Below are 17,629 nucleotides of genomic sequence, written 5' to 3'. Positions count from 1 at the left end.
GATGTGGATGGACCCCAACCCTGCTCAGATGCCACCAGGTCCTCGCTGCCACCCATGACCACCCAGGATGGTGGAAGCGTCGCCCATGGGATGCTTCTCAGATGTCCAATGGGTGCTGCCATCCCTTGGTGACCCCACCATGGCCAACCATTGGTGACCCCACCACAGCCAACCCCTTGGTGACTCCACCACGGCCATCCCTTGGTGACACCACCATGGCCAATCCATTGGTGACCCCACCATGGCCAACCCTTGGTGACCTCACCACAGACACACCCTTGGTGACCACCATGGCCAACCCCTTGGTGACCCCACCACGGCCATCCCTTGGTGACCCCACCACGGCCATCCCTTGGTGACCCCACCATGGCCAACCCCTTGGTGACCCCACCATGGCCAATCCATCGGTGACCTCACCATGGCCAACCTTTGGTGACCCCACCATGGCCAACCCCTTGGTGACCCCACCATGGCCAATCCATCGGTGACCTCACCATGGCCAACCCCTTGGTGACCCCACCATGGCCAATCCATCGGTGACCTCACCATGGCCAACCCTTAGTGACTCCACCATGGCCAACCCTTGGTGACTCGCACCATGGCCAATCCATCGGTGACCCCACCATGGCCAACCCTTAGGGACTCCCACCATGGCCAACCCTTGGTGAATCTCACCATGGCCAACCCCTAGGTGACTCGCACCATGGCCAACCCCTTGGTGACCCCACCATGGCCAATCCATTGGTGACTCCCACCATGGCCAATCCATTGGTGACCCCACCATGGCCAATCCATCGGTGATCCCACCATGGCCATCCCTTGGTGACCCCACCATGGCCAACCATTGGTGACCCCACCATAGCCAATCCATTGGTAACTCGCACCATGGCCATCCCTTGGTGACCCCACCATGGCCAATCCATTGGTGACAACCATGGCCATCCCTTGGTGACCCCACCATGGCCAACCATTGGTGACCCCACCATAGCCAATCCATTGGTGACAACCATGGCCATCCCTTGGTGACCCCACCATGGCCAACCATTGGTGACCCCATCATAGCCAATCCATTGGTGACAACCATGGCCATCCCTTGGTGACCCCACCATGGCCAACCCCTCCGGCTGGTCACAATGTGACCAGTGACACAGTCAGGATGGGGCTTGGTTGATCCCATGTCTCACTGCAGAGGGGCCGGTGAAGGTGCCACCACCCCCCCCCAGCACTCATCCTCTGGTGGGGTCCATGTGGGGTCTTGGGACGGGGTGGGGGGGGGACACCTCGGGTGGCGGGTGCTATAGGACGCCCTCCATGAAGCTGGTGTCGAGGTGCTGGATGAGCACCCGGATGAAGGACATCTCCTTGCGCGTGTTCTCGAAGATGATCCGGGGGTCGTCCGATTGGCAGCGCAGGCAGTTGGGGGCCATCACCATGGCCAGGTTATTGACGTCCATCTTGGTGACCGCCACGTTGCCCGGCTGCACGAACACCTATGGGGCAGGCAGGAGGAAGGGGCAGTGTGGACCCAATGGGTCTTGGGTGAGATGGGGAAGGACTGCATGGAACGGGCTGGGTTGGAAGGGAGATTGAAGATGATCCAGTTCCAAGCCCCTGCCATGGGCAAGGGCACCTCGGGACATGGGCAGGCTCCTCTATGGGTGTTTGGAGCTGGAGATGCTCTGGAGGAGGTGATGGAGATGAGAAGGGGTATGAAGCCACCCCTAAAGAGGGGACCTGGGGGATGGCCAGGACCATGGGACCTCAAATCTGGTGCTGGCTCATGGAGTCATGGAATGGGTTGGTTTGAAGGGAACTAAAAACTCCCCCATTTCCAACCCCCACAATGGGCATGGTCGCCTTCCACTGGGGCAGGTTGCTGCTCCATGGAACCCTAACCCTAACCCTAACCCTAACCCTAACCAAAACCCAAACCCTAACCCTAACCCTAACCCTAACCCTAACCCCAACCCTAACCCTAACCCCAACCCTAACCCTAACCCCAACCCCAACCCCAACCCTAACCCCAACCCTAACCCTAACCCTAACCCTAACCCCAACCCCAACCCTAACCTGAACACAGCCATTAGTGACACCATGGGGTCAACCGGGTGTTCCAACCGGGCCTCGAGCCCTGCCAGGGATGGGGCAACCACAGCCACGGAGCCCCCTTCTCCCCCCCCCAAGCGCTATGGGGTCGCCCCTGGTGGGTCCCGGCCGTACCTGTAGGAAGCGGATGAGGTAGCACAGCACCATCTTGTTGATCCTGGGCAGGGAGTGGACAACGGCGATGGCCGCCTCGGGGTTCTCGTAGTGGGTGATGCACTGCTCATAGAACTCGTGGGGGATGAGGGGCTCCTCCAGCTCCCGGTACCAGAGCTTCAGCAGGGAGGCTGTACGGGGAAGGAGGACATGGGGTGCTATGGGGTGGGGGTTCTGCACCTCCCCGCACTCATCCATCGCCCTCCCCCCGGGTCCTACCGGGAACGTGGGGGTCCTCCAAGCCCGTTGGGATCTTCCATTGGTCCACCTGGAGCTTGAGCGCGTTGACCTCGTCGATGTCGCCGGGGACCCTGAAGGGGGAAGAGATGTTGGGTGTCAAGCAAGAGGTGGGGACCTACCTGCCTCAGACCCACCTTGGGTCCCTCATGTGGGGCCCAAGAGCTGGAGGTGGAGGTGTTTTGGGACCTGGGTTCTGCCCATGGGGAGGAGGCATCCTGCTGTGATGGACCAGGGGAGGTTTGTATGGGAACCCCAAGACCTCAGCTTGGCTTCGGTGGACACCAAAGGATGGGCATGACCCTGACGTGGAGAAACCCCCAATGGTCTCGGAGCAAGGAGAAGTTGAGCTGCTCAAGGAGGAAAAGGGCCCCCATAGGGATGTGGGGCACAGGTTGGCTGTCCCATAAGGAGATGACCTGTTATGGGCTTCCCCCATAAGATGACCACGCTGGGGGTCTCCAGCAACCACAGCAGAATGGGGATGTGGGGAATGATGTGGTTGCCCCATAGGAGGACTTGTTATGGGCTCCCCCCATGAGCAGGTCACCATGCTGGGGGTCTCCTGCAGCTGTAGATGAATGGGGATGCGGAGAATGATGTGGTTGCCCCATAGGACGACTTGTTATGGGCTTCCCCCATCAGAAGGTCACCATGTTGGGGGTCTCCAGCAACCACGGATGAATGGGGATGTGGGGAATGATGTGGCTGCCCCATAGGACGACTTGTTATGGGCTCCCCCCATGAGAAGGTCACCATGCTGGGGGTCTCCTGCAGCTGTAGATGAATGGGGATGTGGGGAATAATGTGGTTGCCCCATAGGATGACTTGTTATGGGCTTCCCCAATGAGAAGGTCACCAAACTGAGGGTCTCCTGCAACCATAGGTGAATGGGGATGTGGGAAATGACGCGGTTGCCCCATAGGATGACTTGTTATGGGCTCCCCCCCACTGCGGTGGTCGCCCTGGTGGGTGCCGGTGCCTCTACCTGAAGATGCCCTCGGTCTGGTCGCCGTTGAGGGCCAGGACCTCCTCGGAGAGGCGGGTCTGCACCCAGGGCAGCTGCCGCTCCGGGTACTTCTCCTTCTGCATGGCGATGATGTCCTGCAGGGAGCTGCCGAACATGGAGGGGTTGAAGACGGCGTTCTTGGCGTGGCGGATCTCCTCGATGTTGGGCTTCTTCAGGCCCTGCGAGGGGACAGCGGAGACGTCACCAACGCGCCGGGGGATGGAGTCCCCAGGGCTGGGCTGGGCCATGCGGGTCCCGCTCAAGCCCAGGTCCCCATGGTCCGGAGCTCGCTGTGGGATGGGGACAGGGGATGGAGCCACGGTGAGGTCCGGGCAAGGTGTCCAAGGCCCAGCAGCTCAGAGCTCAAAGGCGGCCACCGGGCTGGTGCCTTCAGCCATTGTCTTGGTTGGAAAGTGAAGCTGGCCCCAGGAGAAGATGTGTGGTGGGATGCGGAGATGGATGCAGTGGATGGAGGCAGAAGAGATGAATGCAATGGATGTGGGCATGGTGGGATGGAGAAGAGATGGACACAATGGATGTGGACATGGTGGGATTCAGATGGGATGGATGCAATGGATGTGGGCATGGTGGGATGCAGAAGAGATGGATGTGATGGATGTGGACATGGTGGGATGCAGATGAGATGGATGCAAGGGATGTGGACATGGTGGGATGCAGAAGAGATGGATGCAATGGATGTGGACATGGTGGGATGCAGAAGAGATGGATGCAATGGATGTGGACATGGTGGGATGGAGAAGAGATGGATGCAATGGATGGGGACATGGTGGGATGCAAAAGAGATGGATGCGATGGATGTGGACATGGTGGGATGCAGAAGAGATGGATGCAATGGATGTGGACATGGTGGGATGCAAAAGAGATGGATGCGATGGATGTGGACATGGTGGGATGGAGAACAGATGGACACAATGGATGTGGACATGGTGGGATGCAGATGGGATGGATGCAATGGATGTGGACATGGTGGGATGCAGAAGAGATGGATGCAATGGATGGGGACATGGTGGGATGGAGAAGAGATGGAAGTGATGGATGTGGACATGGTGGGATGGAGAAGAGATGGATGCAATGGATGGGGACATGGTGGGATGCAGAAGAGATGGATGCGATGGATGGGGACATGGTGGGATGGAGAAGAGATGGATGTGATGGATGTGGACATGGTGGGATGCAGATGGGATGGACGCAATGGATGGGGACATGGTGGGATGCAGAAGAGATGGATGCAATGGATGGGGACATGGTGGGATGCAGAAGAGATGGATGCAATGGATGGGGACATGGTGGGATGGAGAAGAGATGGAAGTGATGGATGTGGGCATGGTGGGATGCAGATGGGATGGACACAGCAGCTGTGTGCATGGTGGGATGGAGAAGGATGGAGATGGATGGAGCAGACATGGATGGGATGGAGAGAGATGGATGCAATGGATGGGGACATGGTGGGATGGAGAAGAGATGGATGCAATGGATGGGGACATGGTGGGATGGAGAAGAGATGGAAGCGATGGATGTGGACATGGTGGGATGCAGAAGAGATGGAGAGAGATGGATGCAATGGATGGGGACATGGTGGGATGGAGAAGAGATGGAAGCGATGGATGTGGGCATGGTGGGATGCAGATGGGATGGACACAGCAGCTGTGTGCGATGGGATACCCAAGGGGAGATGGATGGAGCAGACACGTGATGGGATGGAGAGAGATGGATGCAATGGATGGCGACATGGTGGGATGGAGAAGAGATGGATGCAATGGATGGGGACATGGTGGGATGGAGAAGAGATGGATGCAATGGATGGGGACATGGTGGGATGCAGAAGAGATGGATGCAATGGATGTGGACATGGTGGGATGGAGGAGAGATGGATGCAATGGATGTGGACATGGTGGGATGCAGATGAGATGGATGCAATGGATGTGGGCATGGTGGGATGGAGAAGAGATGGATGCAATGGATGTGGACATGGTGGGATGCAGATGAGATGGATGTAATGGATGTGGACATGGTGGGATGCAGATGAGATGGATGCAATGGATGTGGGCATGGTGGGATGGAGAAGTGATGGATGTGATGGATGTGGACATGGTGGGATGCAGATGAGATGGATGTAATGGATGTGGACATGGTGGGATGGAGAAGAGATGGATGCAATGGATTTGGACATGGTGGGATGCAGAAGAGATGGACACAATGGATGTGGGCATGGTGGGATGGAGAAGAGATGGAAGCGATGGATGTGGACATGGTGGGATGCAGAAGAGATGGACACAGCAGCCATGTGTGTGGTGGGACGTGGAAGAGGAGGTGGATGGAGCAGATGCAAGTGGAGGGATGCAGAAGATGGATGCAATGGATGCGGACATGGCTGAAAGCAGAAGGGTTGGATACAGCAGCCGTGTGTGTGGTGGGATGTGGAAAAGGAGATGGATGGAGATGTGTGTGGTGGGATGGACAGGGATGGATGTGTTTGGGTGGGATGCAGAGGAGGAGATGGACGCAGCTCCCCATCAGCTGCATCTGCCCAAGCGTCTCCTCTCCAGACAGAGCCACCAACAGAAGAAGCCACCCGAGCTGGGGCTTCACCTCGAGCTTCTCAACCCGTCTTTGCCCCCAAAGATCACAGTGATCCCAATGGATGCCACATCCCCTCCGTCCACCAGGCCTTGTCCGGGCAGATGTCACCATGAGGACCAAGGTGGGATCCCACCGTCCCTTCTCCATCCCCATGAAACGAGGATGGGGAAACTGAGGCAGCCGTGGTGCTGACGGGGCCAGGAGGAAAACCCCAAGCTCTAAATTCATCCCTATTTAGGGTCTACTCCTGAAGGACTCAACCACTGCCCTGATGGCAGCGATGGGCCATGGGGATGGATGTGATTGGTGAGGTCCATGGGGACCTGGGAGCTGCTGGAGCATCCTCTCCACCCTCAGCTCCCAGGATCATCTCCTCAATCCCCATTTGATCCCTTGGTCTATGGAAGCACCTGGGACACCCCAAGGAGAACCCCAGATGTTCCTCCACGTGAACCACGCTGGAGGTACCCGGAGCATCCACCATGGGTCCAGCACCGGCTGCTGCATCATTCCCATTGCTCTCCAGCTTCATCCCTCCTCCTCCTCCCCAAACCCCACCAGCCCCACAGGTGGTCCCGATGGGGGGCCAGCCCCCCCGCCCCATGGCCAGCGGTGGGGTGATACCTTCTTGGCGCCCGTCAGAGCTGCCTTCTGCAGCTTGTTGTAGCAGTACTTGGCATAAGTGCTTATTGCCACCCCTGCAAGAGAGAAGAGAGAGGTTGAGGCGTCACCTCCAGGTCATGGAGGACCATGGGGGGGGGCTTGGGGAGGTGACACCCACCCCAGCTCCAAGATGCTGTCAGGGTCCCCATGGGATGTGGGGCAGCTCCGTCCCTGTCCCCATCACTGCTCCTCAAGGAGGAAGGGGGGGGGGGCTGAGGAGGATGAGGGGTCCCCAAAACTCAACCTGCTCCCCAAGAACCTTGTGTCCTTGTACCCATCAACCATGGAGACCCCTCAGCTCCATCCCCACTCACTGTGGTGGCCTCATATGGGATACTGTGGCTTCCAGGGATGATTTTTCCACCCCTTCTCCTCCTGATGCCACCGCTTCCACCCTCATCCCCCTCCACACCATCCATCCCCTCCTCATGATGCCCTTCAACAACCCTCAACCCTTGGAGCATCCCGATGGGCTCATCCCAATGTAAGGTGCTCCTGCATCCCATAGCCAAGAGCCCTGGGGATCTGGTGGTACCTTCTGGATGACCCCAGAAGATGTTGGTGAGGATGGGCCAGGAGCTTAAAATGTGCTTTCCCCACTAAATATTGGGGCAAAAGAGGGGGAAAAGGGCTCCAGGAGAAGACCTGGTGGTTGGCAGCTCCTGGTGGCCCCTGATGGTGCTTTTTGGTTAAAACCAGACTTGGGATCATCCCTTTTCCCTCCATCCCCAATGCTGTTGTCTTCAAAGGGTTCCTCCAGTGGGGTTTTGGAACTGTAAATGCCCTGGAGGAGATGATGGAGATGTGGTGGGGTCTGAAGCCACCCCGAAAGAGGGAGCCTGGAGGATGTCCAGGACCTGGTGACCTCAGATCTGGTGCCCATTCATGGAATCATGGAATGGTTTGGGTTGGAAGGGACCATCCAGGTCCACCACGATTCCATGAGCACGGACATCTTCCACCGGACCAGGCTGCTGCTCTATTATTGAACCTCATGAGGTTCACACAGGTCCCTCAGGTGGGTCAACCCCATCACTAGGCTTGGTGGCAGCTCCAAAGGTGCTGAGGGTGGCCTAGACCCCACCATCTGCACCACTGATGGAGACACTGAACACAACCTTAATTCATGGCGGCCATTAAAGCTGTTTCTCAGGTGCCTCCACCCACAGGTTCCAGGTCCCACACTGCTGTGGCTCCAGGTTGAAGCCCCTCATCTTGCACCAGGAACCTCTTGGTGTTACCTGGATGCTGAGCGTTCACCAACATCCCGATGTGGGGACCTGGCATCCCCCCAGAGCCCAGAGGGATGCCACATCACTGCCACCAGTGATGGCTTTGGCACCAGGGATGGTGGTACCCATCCATGATCATCCATCCATCCATCCATCCATCCATCCATCCATCTATCCATCCTCCATCCACCTATTCATCATCCATCCATCCATCATCCATCCATCCACCCATCCATCTTCCATCCACCCATTCATCACCCATCCATCCATCCATCCATCCATCCATCCATCCATCCATCCATCATCCATCTTCCATCCATCCATCATCTATCCATCCATCCATCTATCCATCCATCCATCCATCCATCCATCCATCCATCCATCCATCCATCTTCTATCCACCCATCCATCCATCCATCCATCCATCCATCTTCTATCCACCCATCCATCCATCCATCCATCCATCTTCTATCCACCCACCCATCCATCCATCCATCCATCCATCCATCCATCCATCCATCCATCCATCCATCTTCTATCCACCCATCCATCATCCATCCATCCATCATCCATCCATCCATCCATCCCTTCTATCCACCCATCCATCATCCATCCATCCATCATCCATCCATCCATCCATCCATCCTCCACCCATCCATCTTCCATCCATCCATCCATCACTGAGTAAACTTGACAGCACTTTCTATGTGGCTCTACTTAATGAAGTCCCTACTTTCCCCTCTTGTTAATTACTTATTAATTATCAATTATTAATGTTATTAATTGCTAATATATTAATATATATATGTATGAATCATGTTCTATCTACCCATATAGATTTATCTATATAATTAGATATTTAATATAAACCTGTAAGTCATATTAGTGATATTAATTATGCTAAATTGCCTACATGCTATTACATATAACATTATATAAACCAAAATATTACGTATTATTTAATTACTCCTGTTTCTAATACCCTATCCTATATTAGATATACTAATAAAATATGATAAAACTGTGTTTATAAAAATATTATATAGGGTGTTCGATATATTTCTGGCATTTTTTATCATATTCTATAATAAATGATTATACTTATGATATTTTATAGCCAAAATGGGGGTATTCATATTAAATCTGATCTTGTATATTAAATGAATAGCATTATATATAAGATTATGTGGTTTTATATAACATTATGTAGGAAATATAAGTATTGTGTTACACATAACATTGCATGTAATATTATATATGAATGCATAATGCTGTATATATCATATATTCATATACATTATATATCATATATAGACAAGTACATGATGATATATGATACATAATATTAAATATTATGATGTAATCTTTTACATGTTATCATATATGCTCTATATGTTCATTATATGATGTATATAGTGATATATATGATATATTAAATATATACAACATTATGACATAATATATAATATGGAGTATATAATTTATAATAAATGACAGATATAAAATGTAATAGTATGCTATGTATGGTATATAATATATACTGTAGACTGCATGCTATAATATATAATATATACCATATATACTATGCTATATAATATATACCATATATAATAGATACTACATATAACAGATAACAAATAACATACACGATAGATATTATGTAATATTATATATCCATATATAACATTACCCATAATGTTATACAGAACATATATATATGATGTTCTAAACTTGATATATAATACTACACATTTATAGATAACATATCTACAATATGAAAAGACAAATGACAGTGTCTAATCTACCTCAATATATCTACATAACGTTGAGTTATTTATTAACTCCACTATCAACCCCTGCAGCTCCATCTCTGTATCTCATCTACATCCATGCCCAAACGGCTCCAGCTCCATCTCCCTGTCAGCACATCCCCGGGCTGGCCCTGCTGTGCGTCACCGGGGTGCGAGCGTCGCGGGGCCGTCCCTACCCTCGAGCTCCTCGAGCTGGGGCTTGGGTTTCTTTCTCAATTTGGGCTTCTTCTTATTGGTCCTTTCCAGGAGGTCGTTTATGTGCCGGGTCACTGGGAAACGGGGATTGGGGAGGGATGGAATGCGACAGGATGGGAACAGAACAGAAACGGGAACAGAAATGAGACTGGGACTGAAACGCGTGCAAATAAAGAACAACAATGATCAAAACAATCAGAAGAGGGGAACGTGAAAACACAAAAACCCAACGGAAATAAATGCAAATTACACGAAGATGAAATCGAAAGATCAATAAAAAGTAAAAATGAAAATACACAAAAACCTGAAAAAATCGGAATACAAAGAAAAGTGAAAATGAAAGGAAAACTAAAATAATAAAAATAAAAGCAAATATAATGAAAGTAAACGAAAATAGTAAAGAATAAAAATGAAATAAAGGAAAATGAAAGTGAAAACAAAATAAAAGTAAAAGAAGAAAAATAAGTGAAAATAAAATATCTAAAAATAAAGAAGAGAAAATAGAATAAAAATAGAAATAAAAATTAAAAAGGAATAAAAAATAGAATGAAAAGTAAAAATAAATGTAAAGAAAAAGAAAAACTAAATAAAAATAGAAATAAATGAAAAGAAAATCAAAATGGAAAGGAAAATGCAATAAAACCTAGGTAAAAATGAAAACAAATGAGCAACAAAAAAGAAAAATGAAAATGAAATAAAATTAAAATGGAAACCAGAATAAAACAAAAAATGAAAATAAGAGATAATTAAAATCAAAATAATACTGCAATAACAAGTAAACCTGAAATGAAAAAAATGAATATAAATAAATAGAAAGTTATTTTTCTTTTTATTATTTTAAATAAAAATTAAAATATTAAAGGAGAATGAAAATAAATGGAAATGAAAACTAAAAAAAGACGCAAATGCAAACGTGAAATCGAGTACATGAAAGGGAAATAAAACCACGGGAAAACCGAAATTAAGACCAATTGAAATGAGAATCAGAACTGAAACATCAACACCACGACGACGGATCGAACCACGAGCAGAATTCCAACTGCACATGGCACAACCACCAGGACAACGAACTAAATCCGACGATAAATGAAGATTCCAAAGGAAATGACCAACGCCGACATTCCGAACCCGACACGATAGCTGTGGACTTCCTTTGACACCTCTGCTGCGGGGGGGGGGGAACGGGACATGGGCAGCCCCAGGCCTCCCAACCTTGGTGGTACCAACCCTTGTGCCACCCCACCCTGTCCCACCACCCCTGGGGCTTCCTCAGCCACCCCACAGCTCCCCCCGTGGACACCGTGGTTGGGTTCCTCTCCTCTCCTCCCCAAGCTGGGCAGATCCATCCCAGCTCCACCTGATGTTGGTGTCCTCCAGATGTTCCTGCCTGGTCTCCAGGGAGCCAAAGGGCACCAGGAAACATCCAGGCTCCATTTCCCAATGGTCCATCCATGGACCTCCTGGACCTCCTCCTCACCTCCTCATCCATGGACCTCCTGGACCTCCACCTCACCTCCTCATCTATGGACCTCCTGGACCTCCTCCTCACCTCCTCATCTATGGAACTCCTCGACCTCCATCTCACCTCCTCATCCATGGACCTCCTGGACCTCCACCTCACCTCCTCATCCATGGACCTCCTGGACCTCCTCCTCAGCTCCTCATCCATGGACCTCCACCTCAGCTCCTCATCCATGGACCTCCTCCTCACTTCCTCACCCATGGACCTCCACCTCACCTCCTCACCCATGGACCTTCACCTCACCTCCTCATCCATGGACCTACTGGACCTCCACCTCACCTCCTCATCCATGGACCTTCACCTCACCTCCTCATCCATGGACCTCCTGGACCTCCTCCTCACCTCCTCATCCATGGACCTCCTGGACCTCCTCCTCACCTCCTCACCCATGGACCTTCACCTCACCTCCTCATCCATGGACCTCCTGGACCTCCTCCTCACCTCCTCACCCATGGACCTCCTGGACCTCCACCTCTGACTCACCCACGGGACGCGGTGATGCCCAACTTCCATCCATGCTCCTGCCAGACCAGACCCCATCACCCGTGAAACGGCACCAGTGATGAAGGAGCAGCAATGGCCAAGCCCAGGACTAGAGAGTGGCCACCAGTTTGAGGTCAAATAGCCCAAATTAATGTCTCTTCTATCGACCATGACCAAAAACCATCTTGAGAGCTGGGAATCAAGCTGGATCCCCTTCCACCATGGGGTGATTTTTGGTCCAAAGCTACTCTAGAAGCCACAAGAAGCCACTGGAGATGGAGATGAAGGTGAAATCATCACTCATGGAATGGATTGGGTTAGAAGGGACCTCTGAAACTCTCGCTTACGGCCACCTCCAGAGGAGGTGACACTGAACCTGCAGCAAAGGTGTCAAAGCTCATTTCGTGTTGGGTCTCACGCTGCATTCCCATGTGCTGAGGAGGAAAGCACGGTGGTAAAGGCTCCACCATGTTCACTGCACCTCCAGGAGGGATGCGGGTGAGGTCCTCCCCCATCTTCCAACCAGGAAACTCATGAAGGCGAAGGGAAAAGGAACAAATGGGTTGTAAGATCAGCAGAAGCCACCAGGGCGGTGGTTTCCCCCTTACCTTTGGTGTCATTCACTGGATCCATGTGCCTGTAGATATATCCTTCTAGGTAGGAATGGAATTTGGGAGTGGGTGGGAAAAAGGCCAAACAAATGGCCATGAGCTCCCAGCCCCGGGCCAGGCTCTCGTATCGGAAGTTCTCGGTGGTCTGCCTGCACAGTTGGATGTAGAGCTCATCTCTCAGCCCCTGCATGCTCCAACCCTTGGTGGCGATCTCCAAAGCCACGTTGAGCTGGTCCGTCTTGGCCCGTCGGTCCCCCATGTACATCTGAATCAGTTTAAATATCTCACAGGCTTCCTTCTTGACGTTGCGGTCGTTGGTCATGATCATGGGTTTCTTGATGGACTCGCTGCTCCAGGCCAGCATGTTGGCGATGGACACCTTCCTCCGGAAGAGCCCTTGGGTGTGCTTGTTGAAGTGCTTGGAGGCCCAGTTCTCAATGTCCGTCTCCGAGGAGGGTTTCCGTAGGTTGAAGGTGGGGAAGACGCAGCTGGCGCTGGGCATCATGTTCCTGGTCTGCCTGCTGCTCTCGAACTGCGCGCAGGCACCCAGGTCCTCTGACTAGGAGACAACAGCCAGAGAAGTCCATGTGACCGATGGCATTAATTGTACTGCCAAACCGACCAACCCAGCAAGCAACCAACAGACTGACTAACCAGCCACCCAACCCACCCAACAATCCATCCATCCATCCATCATCTGTCCATCCATTCATCTATCATCCATCTATCCAACCATTCATCCATCCATCCATCCATCATCCATCCATCCATCCATCCATCCATCCATCCATCCATCCATCCATCATCCGTCCATCCATTCATCTATCATCCATCCATCCAACCATTCATCCATACATCCATCCTCCATCCATCCATCCATCCATCCATCCATCCATCCATCCATCCATCATCCATCCATCATCCAACCATTCATCCATCCATCCACCCATCATCCATCCACCCATCATCCATCCATCCATCATCCATCCACCCATCATCCATCCACCCATCCATCATCCATCCATCCATCTTCCATCCATCCATCATCCATCCATCCATCCATCTTCTATCCATCCATCCATCCATCCATCCATCCATCCATCCATCCATCCATCCATCATCCATCCATCCATCCATCATCCATCCATCCATCATCCATCCATCCATCCATCCATCCATCCATCCATCCATCCATCCATCCATCCATCATCCATCCATCCATCCATCATCCATCCATCCATTCATCCATCCATCATCCATCCATCCATCCATCCATCCATCCATCCATGCACCCACCCATCCATCCATCCATCCATCCATCCATCCATCCATCCATCCATCCATCCATCCATCCATCCATCCATCCATCCATCCACCCACCCACCCACCCATCCATCCATCCATCCATCCATCCATCCATCCATCCATCCATCCATCCATCCATCCATCCATCCACCAAAACATCAAAGCAAGCAAGCAAGCAACCAACCACTCAACCATTCAACAAACCACCCACTCACCCACCCAACTAACCACCAACCAACCACCAACTCACCAACCAACCAACCAAGTAAGCAACTGTCCGTCCATCCATCCATCCATCCATCCATCCATCCATCCATCCATCCATCCATCCACCCATCCAACCATCCAACCATCAAAGCAACCAATCACCCAAGGATCTCCTCCTCAATGGTCAGTAGTGCCATTGACCAAGACCCCTCCGACGGGTCTCAGGAGGAAGGGGATCAATGGGCACAAGTGAAGCCACTCAACAGGTTCTGGAGCCCCTTCTCACCTGGCACCACGGTCACCCGGGCTTTGCAGTCATGGACAGACACAGCTGGTGGCCATCGATGTGGAGGAAGCAAAGGGCAAGTGGCTTCATGCTCCACCAGCCCTTCAGGCACACCAGGTAGGGGACACCCCTGTAATGAGCCTCCCAAAGTCACCATCAAGGAGGGTTCTCCATCAGCCACATCCCCAGGAGGAGGCTGGTGGCTCCTCAAGCCATGAGGAACATGGATGTTGTTGCTTTGCAATCCTATGTGCGGAGGGACACAAGCTGGACCTAACCCTGCCTGAAGAGCACCCAGCAGGAAGGACCTCTGCAGAGCAAAGGGCGCCCCTGGAGACCAGTGTCCTTCTACTGGAACCAGCACAGCCCATGGGTATCACCCCAGGAGGAGGAGGGACCCCCAAGCAGCTGGTGACAGTGGAGAAAGGTAAACAAAGGACACTCGGGATGGGCTGGTCCCTGGTCCTGCAGCCAGCCCACATGGTGGCTTCATGAGCTGCCAGCCCCTGGGCCAGCATCTCCTGGGCTTGGTGGCCCTGGAGCCCTTCCCATGGTAGGGAAGGACATCTCACACCAGAGGTGACACTGTTGTCCCCACCACGAGTGGGGAGAGCGTGTTGGTGGCTTCAAGCAGGGCCCATGCACAAGGTGACCACAGCAGTGCCATGGCCTTGAGGTTGGGCTTTAGATGAGGAACAGAAGAAGGAAAGCAGGAGGTAGAACCTGAGGGTGGAAAGAGCCACGTGGAGGTGGCGAGTTCAGCAGAGGACAATGAAGCCACCCAAAGAGCCACCAGAGCTGCTGCTGCTTCAAACAATCCAGGTTCCTGGCCTCCTCACTCAACAGCTCATCCCTTCCCAGTGTTGAGGTCTCTTCTTATCCATGGATATCTCTCAGCTCTCATCTCGCACCATGGTGACAACAGCAGGGACTTGGCCATGGGGACACGGGAGCTTCCCCCCTTGAGGACCCATCCCTGCTGTTCCTATGGAGGCCACATCACCCAGAAGGTCCTTGTGTGTCCTCCAACCTGCTGCTCAGCTCAAGGCACTTCTGGGTGGAAGGAGAGGCAGCGTTTGCCCTCAGGCTTTGCTGCTGCCATGGCTCTTCCAAAACCTGGTCCATGAGTGGGGCCACCACCACTGAGGACATCAGCCAAGTCCTCACCAGGGGATGGTGTGGTCAGGACACAGGCACCAAAATGTGATGGATCTTCTGCTGTTGGAGCTGATCTAAAGTGAAGTCCAGCTCTAACCAGCATGGTCCTAAATGAACTTGGAAGCTTGGGCCTCCAACAAGGAGATGAAGATGTCAATGGCAGCTGGCCATGACCTCCATGCCCATCCCATGGGGTTGGGATCCCTCCTTTCAGCTCAGGGATTAGGTGGCACATGGATGGGGTTGGGTGACACTGGGCATGTCCCTGTCACTTGCGGTGCCCCATCATGGCCTGCGTGCTCCCCTCCTCTGCCAGGTCTCCGTATCTCCCCACACCATCCCCAGTGCTGTTTTGCTCCTGTTTTCTTCTCTGCTTCTGGCACATCTTGGTGGCATGGACCTTGTGACAGCCCCCAACACACAGCTCCCTGCCTGGGCTGCTCTGGGCCCACCATAAGAGGCTTCCACTTCTTTGAGGGACCAGGCTACTGAGGACCAACTCTGAGGAACCAGCTTGCCAAAGACCAACTTCTTCTAGGGACCAGCTTGCCAAGGACCAACCTCTTTGAAGAACCAGGTTACTAAGGACCAACTTCTTCTAGGGACCAGCCTGTTAAAGACCAACTTTGAGGGACCCACTGGCCAGGAACCAACTTCTTTGAAGGATCAGTTTGCTAAGGACAACTCTGAGGAACCAGCTCCTATGGACCAACTTCATTGAAGGATCAAGTTACTAAGGACCAACTTTGAGGGACCCACTGGCCAGGAACCAACTTCTTTGAAGGACCAGCTTCCTACGGACCAACTTCATTAAAGGACCAAGTTACTGAGGACCAACTTTGAGGGACCAGCTTGCCAAGAACCAACTTCTTTGAGGGACCAAGTTACTGAGGACCAACTTTGAGGGACCAGCCTGTTAAAGACCAACCTTGAGAGACCCACTGGCCAAGAACCTTCTTTGAAGGACCAGCTTGCCAAGGACCAGCCTCTCTGAGGGACCAGATTACTAAGGACCAACTTCATTGAAGGACCAAGTTACAAAGGACCAACTTCGAGGGACCAGCCTGTTAAAGACCAACTTTGAGGGACCCACTGGCCAAGAACCAACTTCTTTGAAGGACCAGCTTGCTAAGGACAACTCTGAGGAACCAGCTTCCTATGGACCAACTTCATTGAAGGACCAAGTTACTAAGGACCAACTTTGAGGAACCAGCCTGTTAAAGACCAACTTCATTGAAGGACCAAGTTACTAAGGACCAACTTAGAGGGATCATCTTGCCAAGAACCAACTTCTTTGAGGGACCAGCTTTCTAAGGACCAACTCTGAAGGACCAGCTTGATAAGGACCAGTTTCTATGAGAAATACAATGTGGCAGCCAGGTTGGCAGTGCCATTAATCCCAACGTACCATGGAGGAGACCAAGGTGGGACCTCCATGGGGTTGCTGCCATGATCAGATGGGACAACCTGTGCCAGGGTGATGAAGCTCCTCAATTACTTTCAGTCCCTACTGGGAAAACCTCCTGGAAACTTGGGAGTGGGTCTGGGGATGGGTGGTGGGTCAGGACCCCAACTCAGAAGTGGTGCTGCCTGCTCCTGCTCAACATGAAAGGCAAGGGCCAGTGGTGCTGCTCCAGCACCTCAAACCACTGTGGTTGGGCACAACCTGAGGGGCCAAGACCCATTTCTAGCAGAGGACCTCTCTGAAGATGGAAGCAGGTAGAGAGAGCAGAAAGGAGCTGATGTTCTCAATGCCATGCCCATCTCCACTGGGTCTGCAGAAGGGACATCCCTGCTTATGGGTCTCCTCCAGCTGGATAGGGACCAGAGGTGGCACTTTGGGTGTCCCCAGAATCCAGAGCTCTTGGAGGATGCTCTGGATGAGCCACCATGGAGTTGGTAAAGGAAGTATGCGCTGTTACCATCCAATGGTGCTGTGCCACGGAACACGAGACGAGTAACTACAAAGCACATGAGCCACGTGTGGGTCCCAGGATCACCCAGCACAGCCAGCAAAGGATGCTTTCAGCTCCCTTGGGAGCCCGATGAG

The 17,629-nt window shown here is 52.2% G+C and overlaps 1 protein-coding gene and 1 long non-coding RNA gene across 3 annotated transcripts in view; both read right to left on the bottom strand.

Annotated features, from left to right (window-relative positions):
* Positions 1-217: 217 nt before the first annotated feature.
* On the bottom strand, positions 218-1,198 carry LOC130608463 (uncharacterized). Its single transcript, XR_008974540.1, has 3 exons — positions 1,102-1,198; positions 516-541; positions 218-260 (listed from the first exon to the last, which is right to left on the bottom strand). It is a non-coding gene; the product is annotated as an uncharacterized LOC130608463 (long non-coding RNA).
* A 43-nt stretch (positions 1,199-1,241) lies between these two features.
* The window catches only part of ARHGAP39 (Rho GTPase activating protein 39), a 113,686-nt gene continuing 97,298 nt past the window's right edge, over positions 1,242-17,629 (bottom strand). Inside the window, exons 5-11 of one of the 2 annotated variants that reach the window (XM_057426348.1) lie at positions 12,621-13,182; positions 9,989-10,081; positions 6,731-6,804; positions 3,485-3,684; positions 2,479-2,570; positions 2,221-2,390; positions 1,242-1,490 (exon numbers count right to left, since the gene is read on the bottom strand). In XM_057426348.1, the coding sequence (XP_057282331.1) occupies positions 1,296-1,490; positions 2,221-2,390; positions 2,479-2,570; positions 3,485-3,684; positions 6,731-6,804; positions 9,989-10,081; positions 12,621-13,182 (1,386 nt within the window). In that variant the 3' untranslated portion in view covers positions 1,242-1,295. The remainder of the gene's footprint in view (positions 1,491-2,220; positions 2,391-2,478; positions 2,571-3,484; positions 3,685-6,730; positions 6,805-9,988; positions 10,082-12,620; positions 13,183-17,629) is intronic. The other variant, XM_057426350.1, reaches the window with a different exon arrangement.

This window comes from Pezoporus wallicus, unplaced genomic scaffold (assembly GCF_028554395.1).
Source record: "Pezoporus wallicus isolate ANWC-B61680 ecotype Strahan unplaced genomic scaffold, APGP_CSIRO_Pwel_v1 contig_12955, whole genome shotgun sequence".
In the NCBI taxonomy this organism is placed as follows: domain Eukaryota; kingdom Metazoa; phylum Chordata; class Aves; order Psittaciformes; family Psittacidae; genus Pezoporus; species Pezoporus wallicus.
The sequence above is the reverse complement of the archived record's forward strand: the minus strand, read 5'-3'. Positions and strand labels throughout refer to the sequence as shown.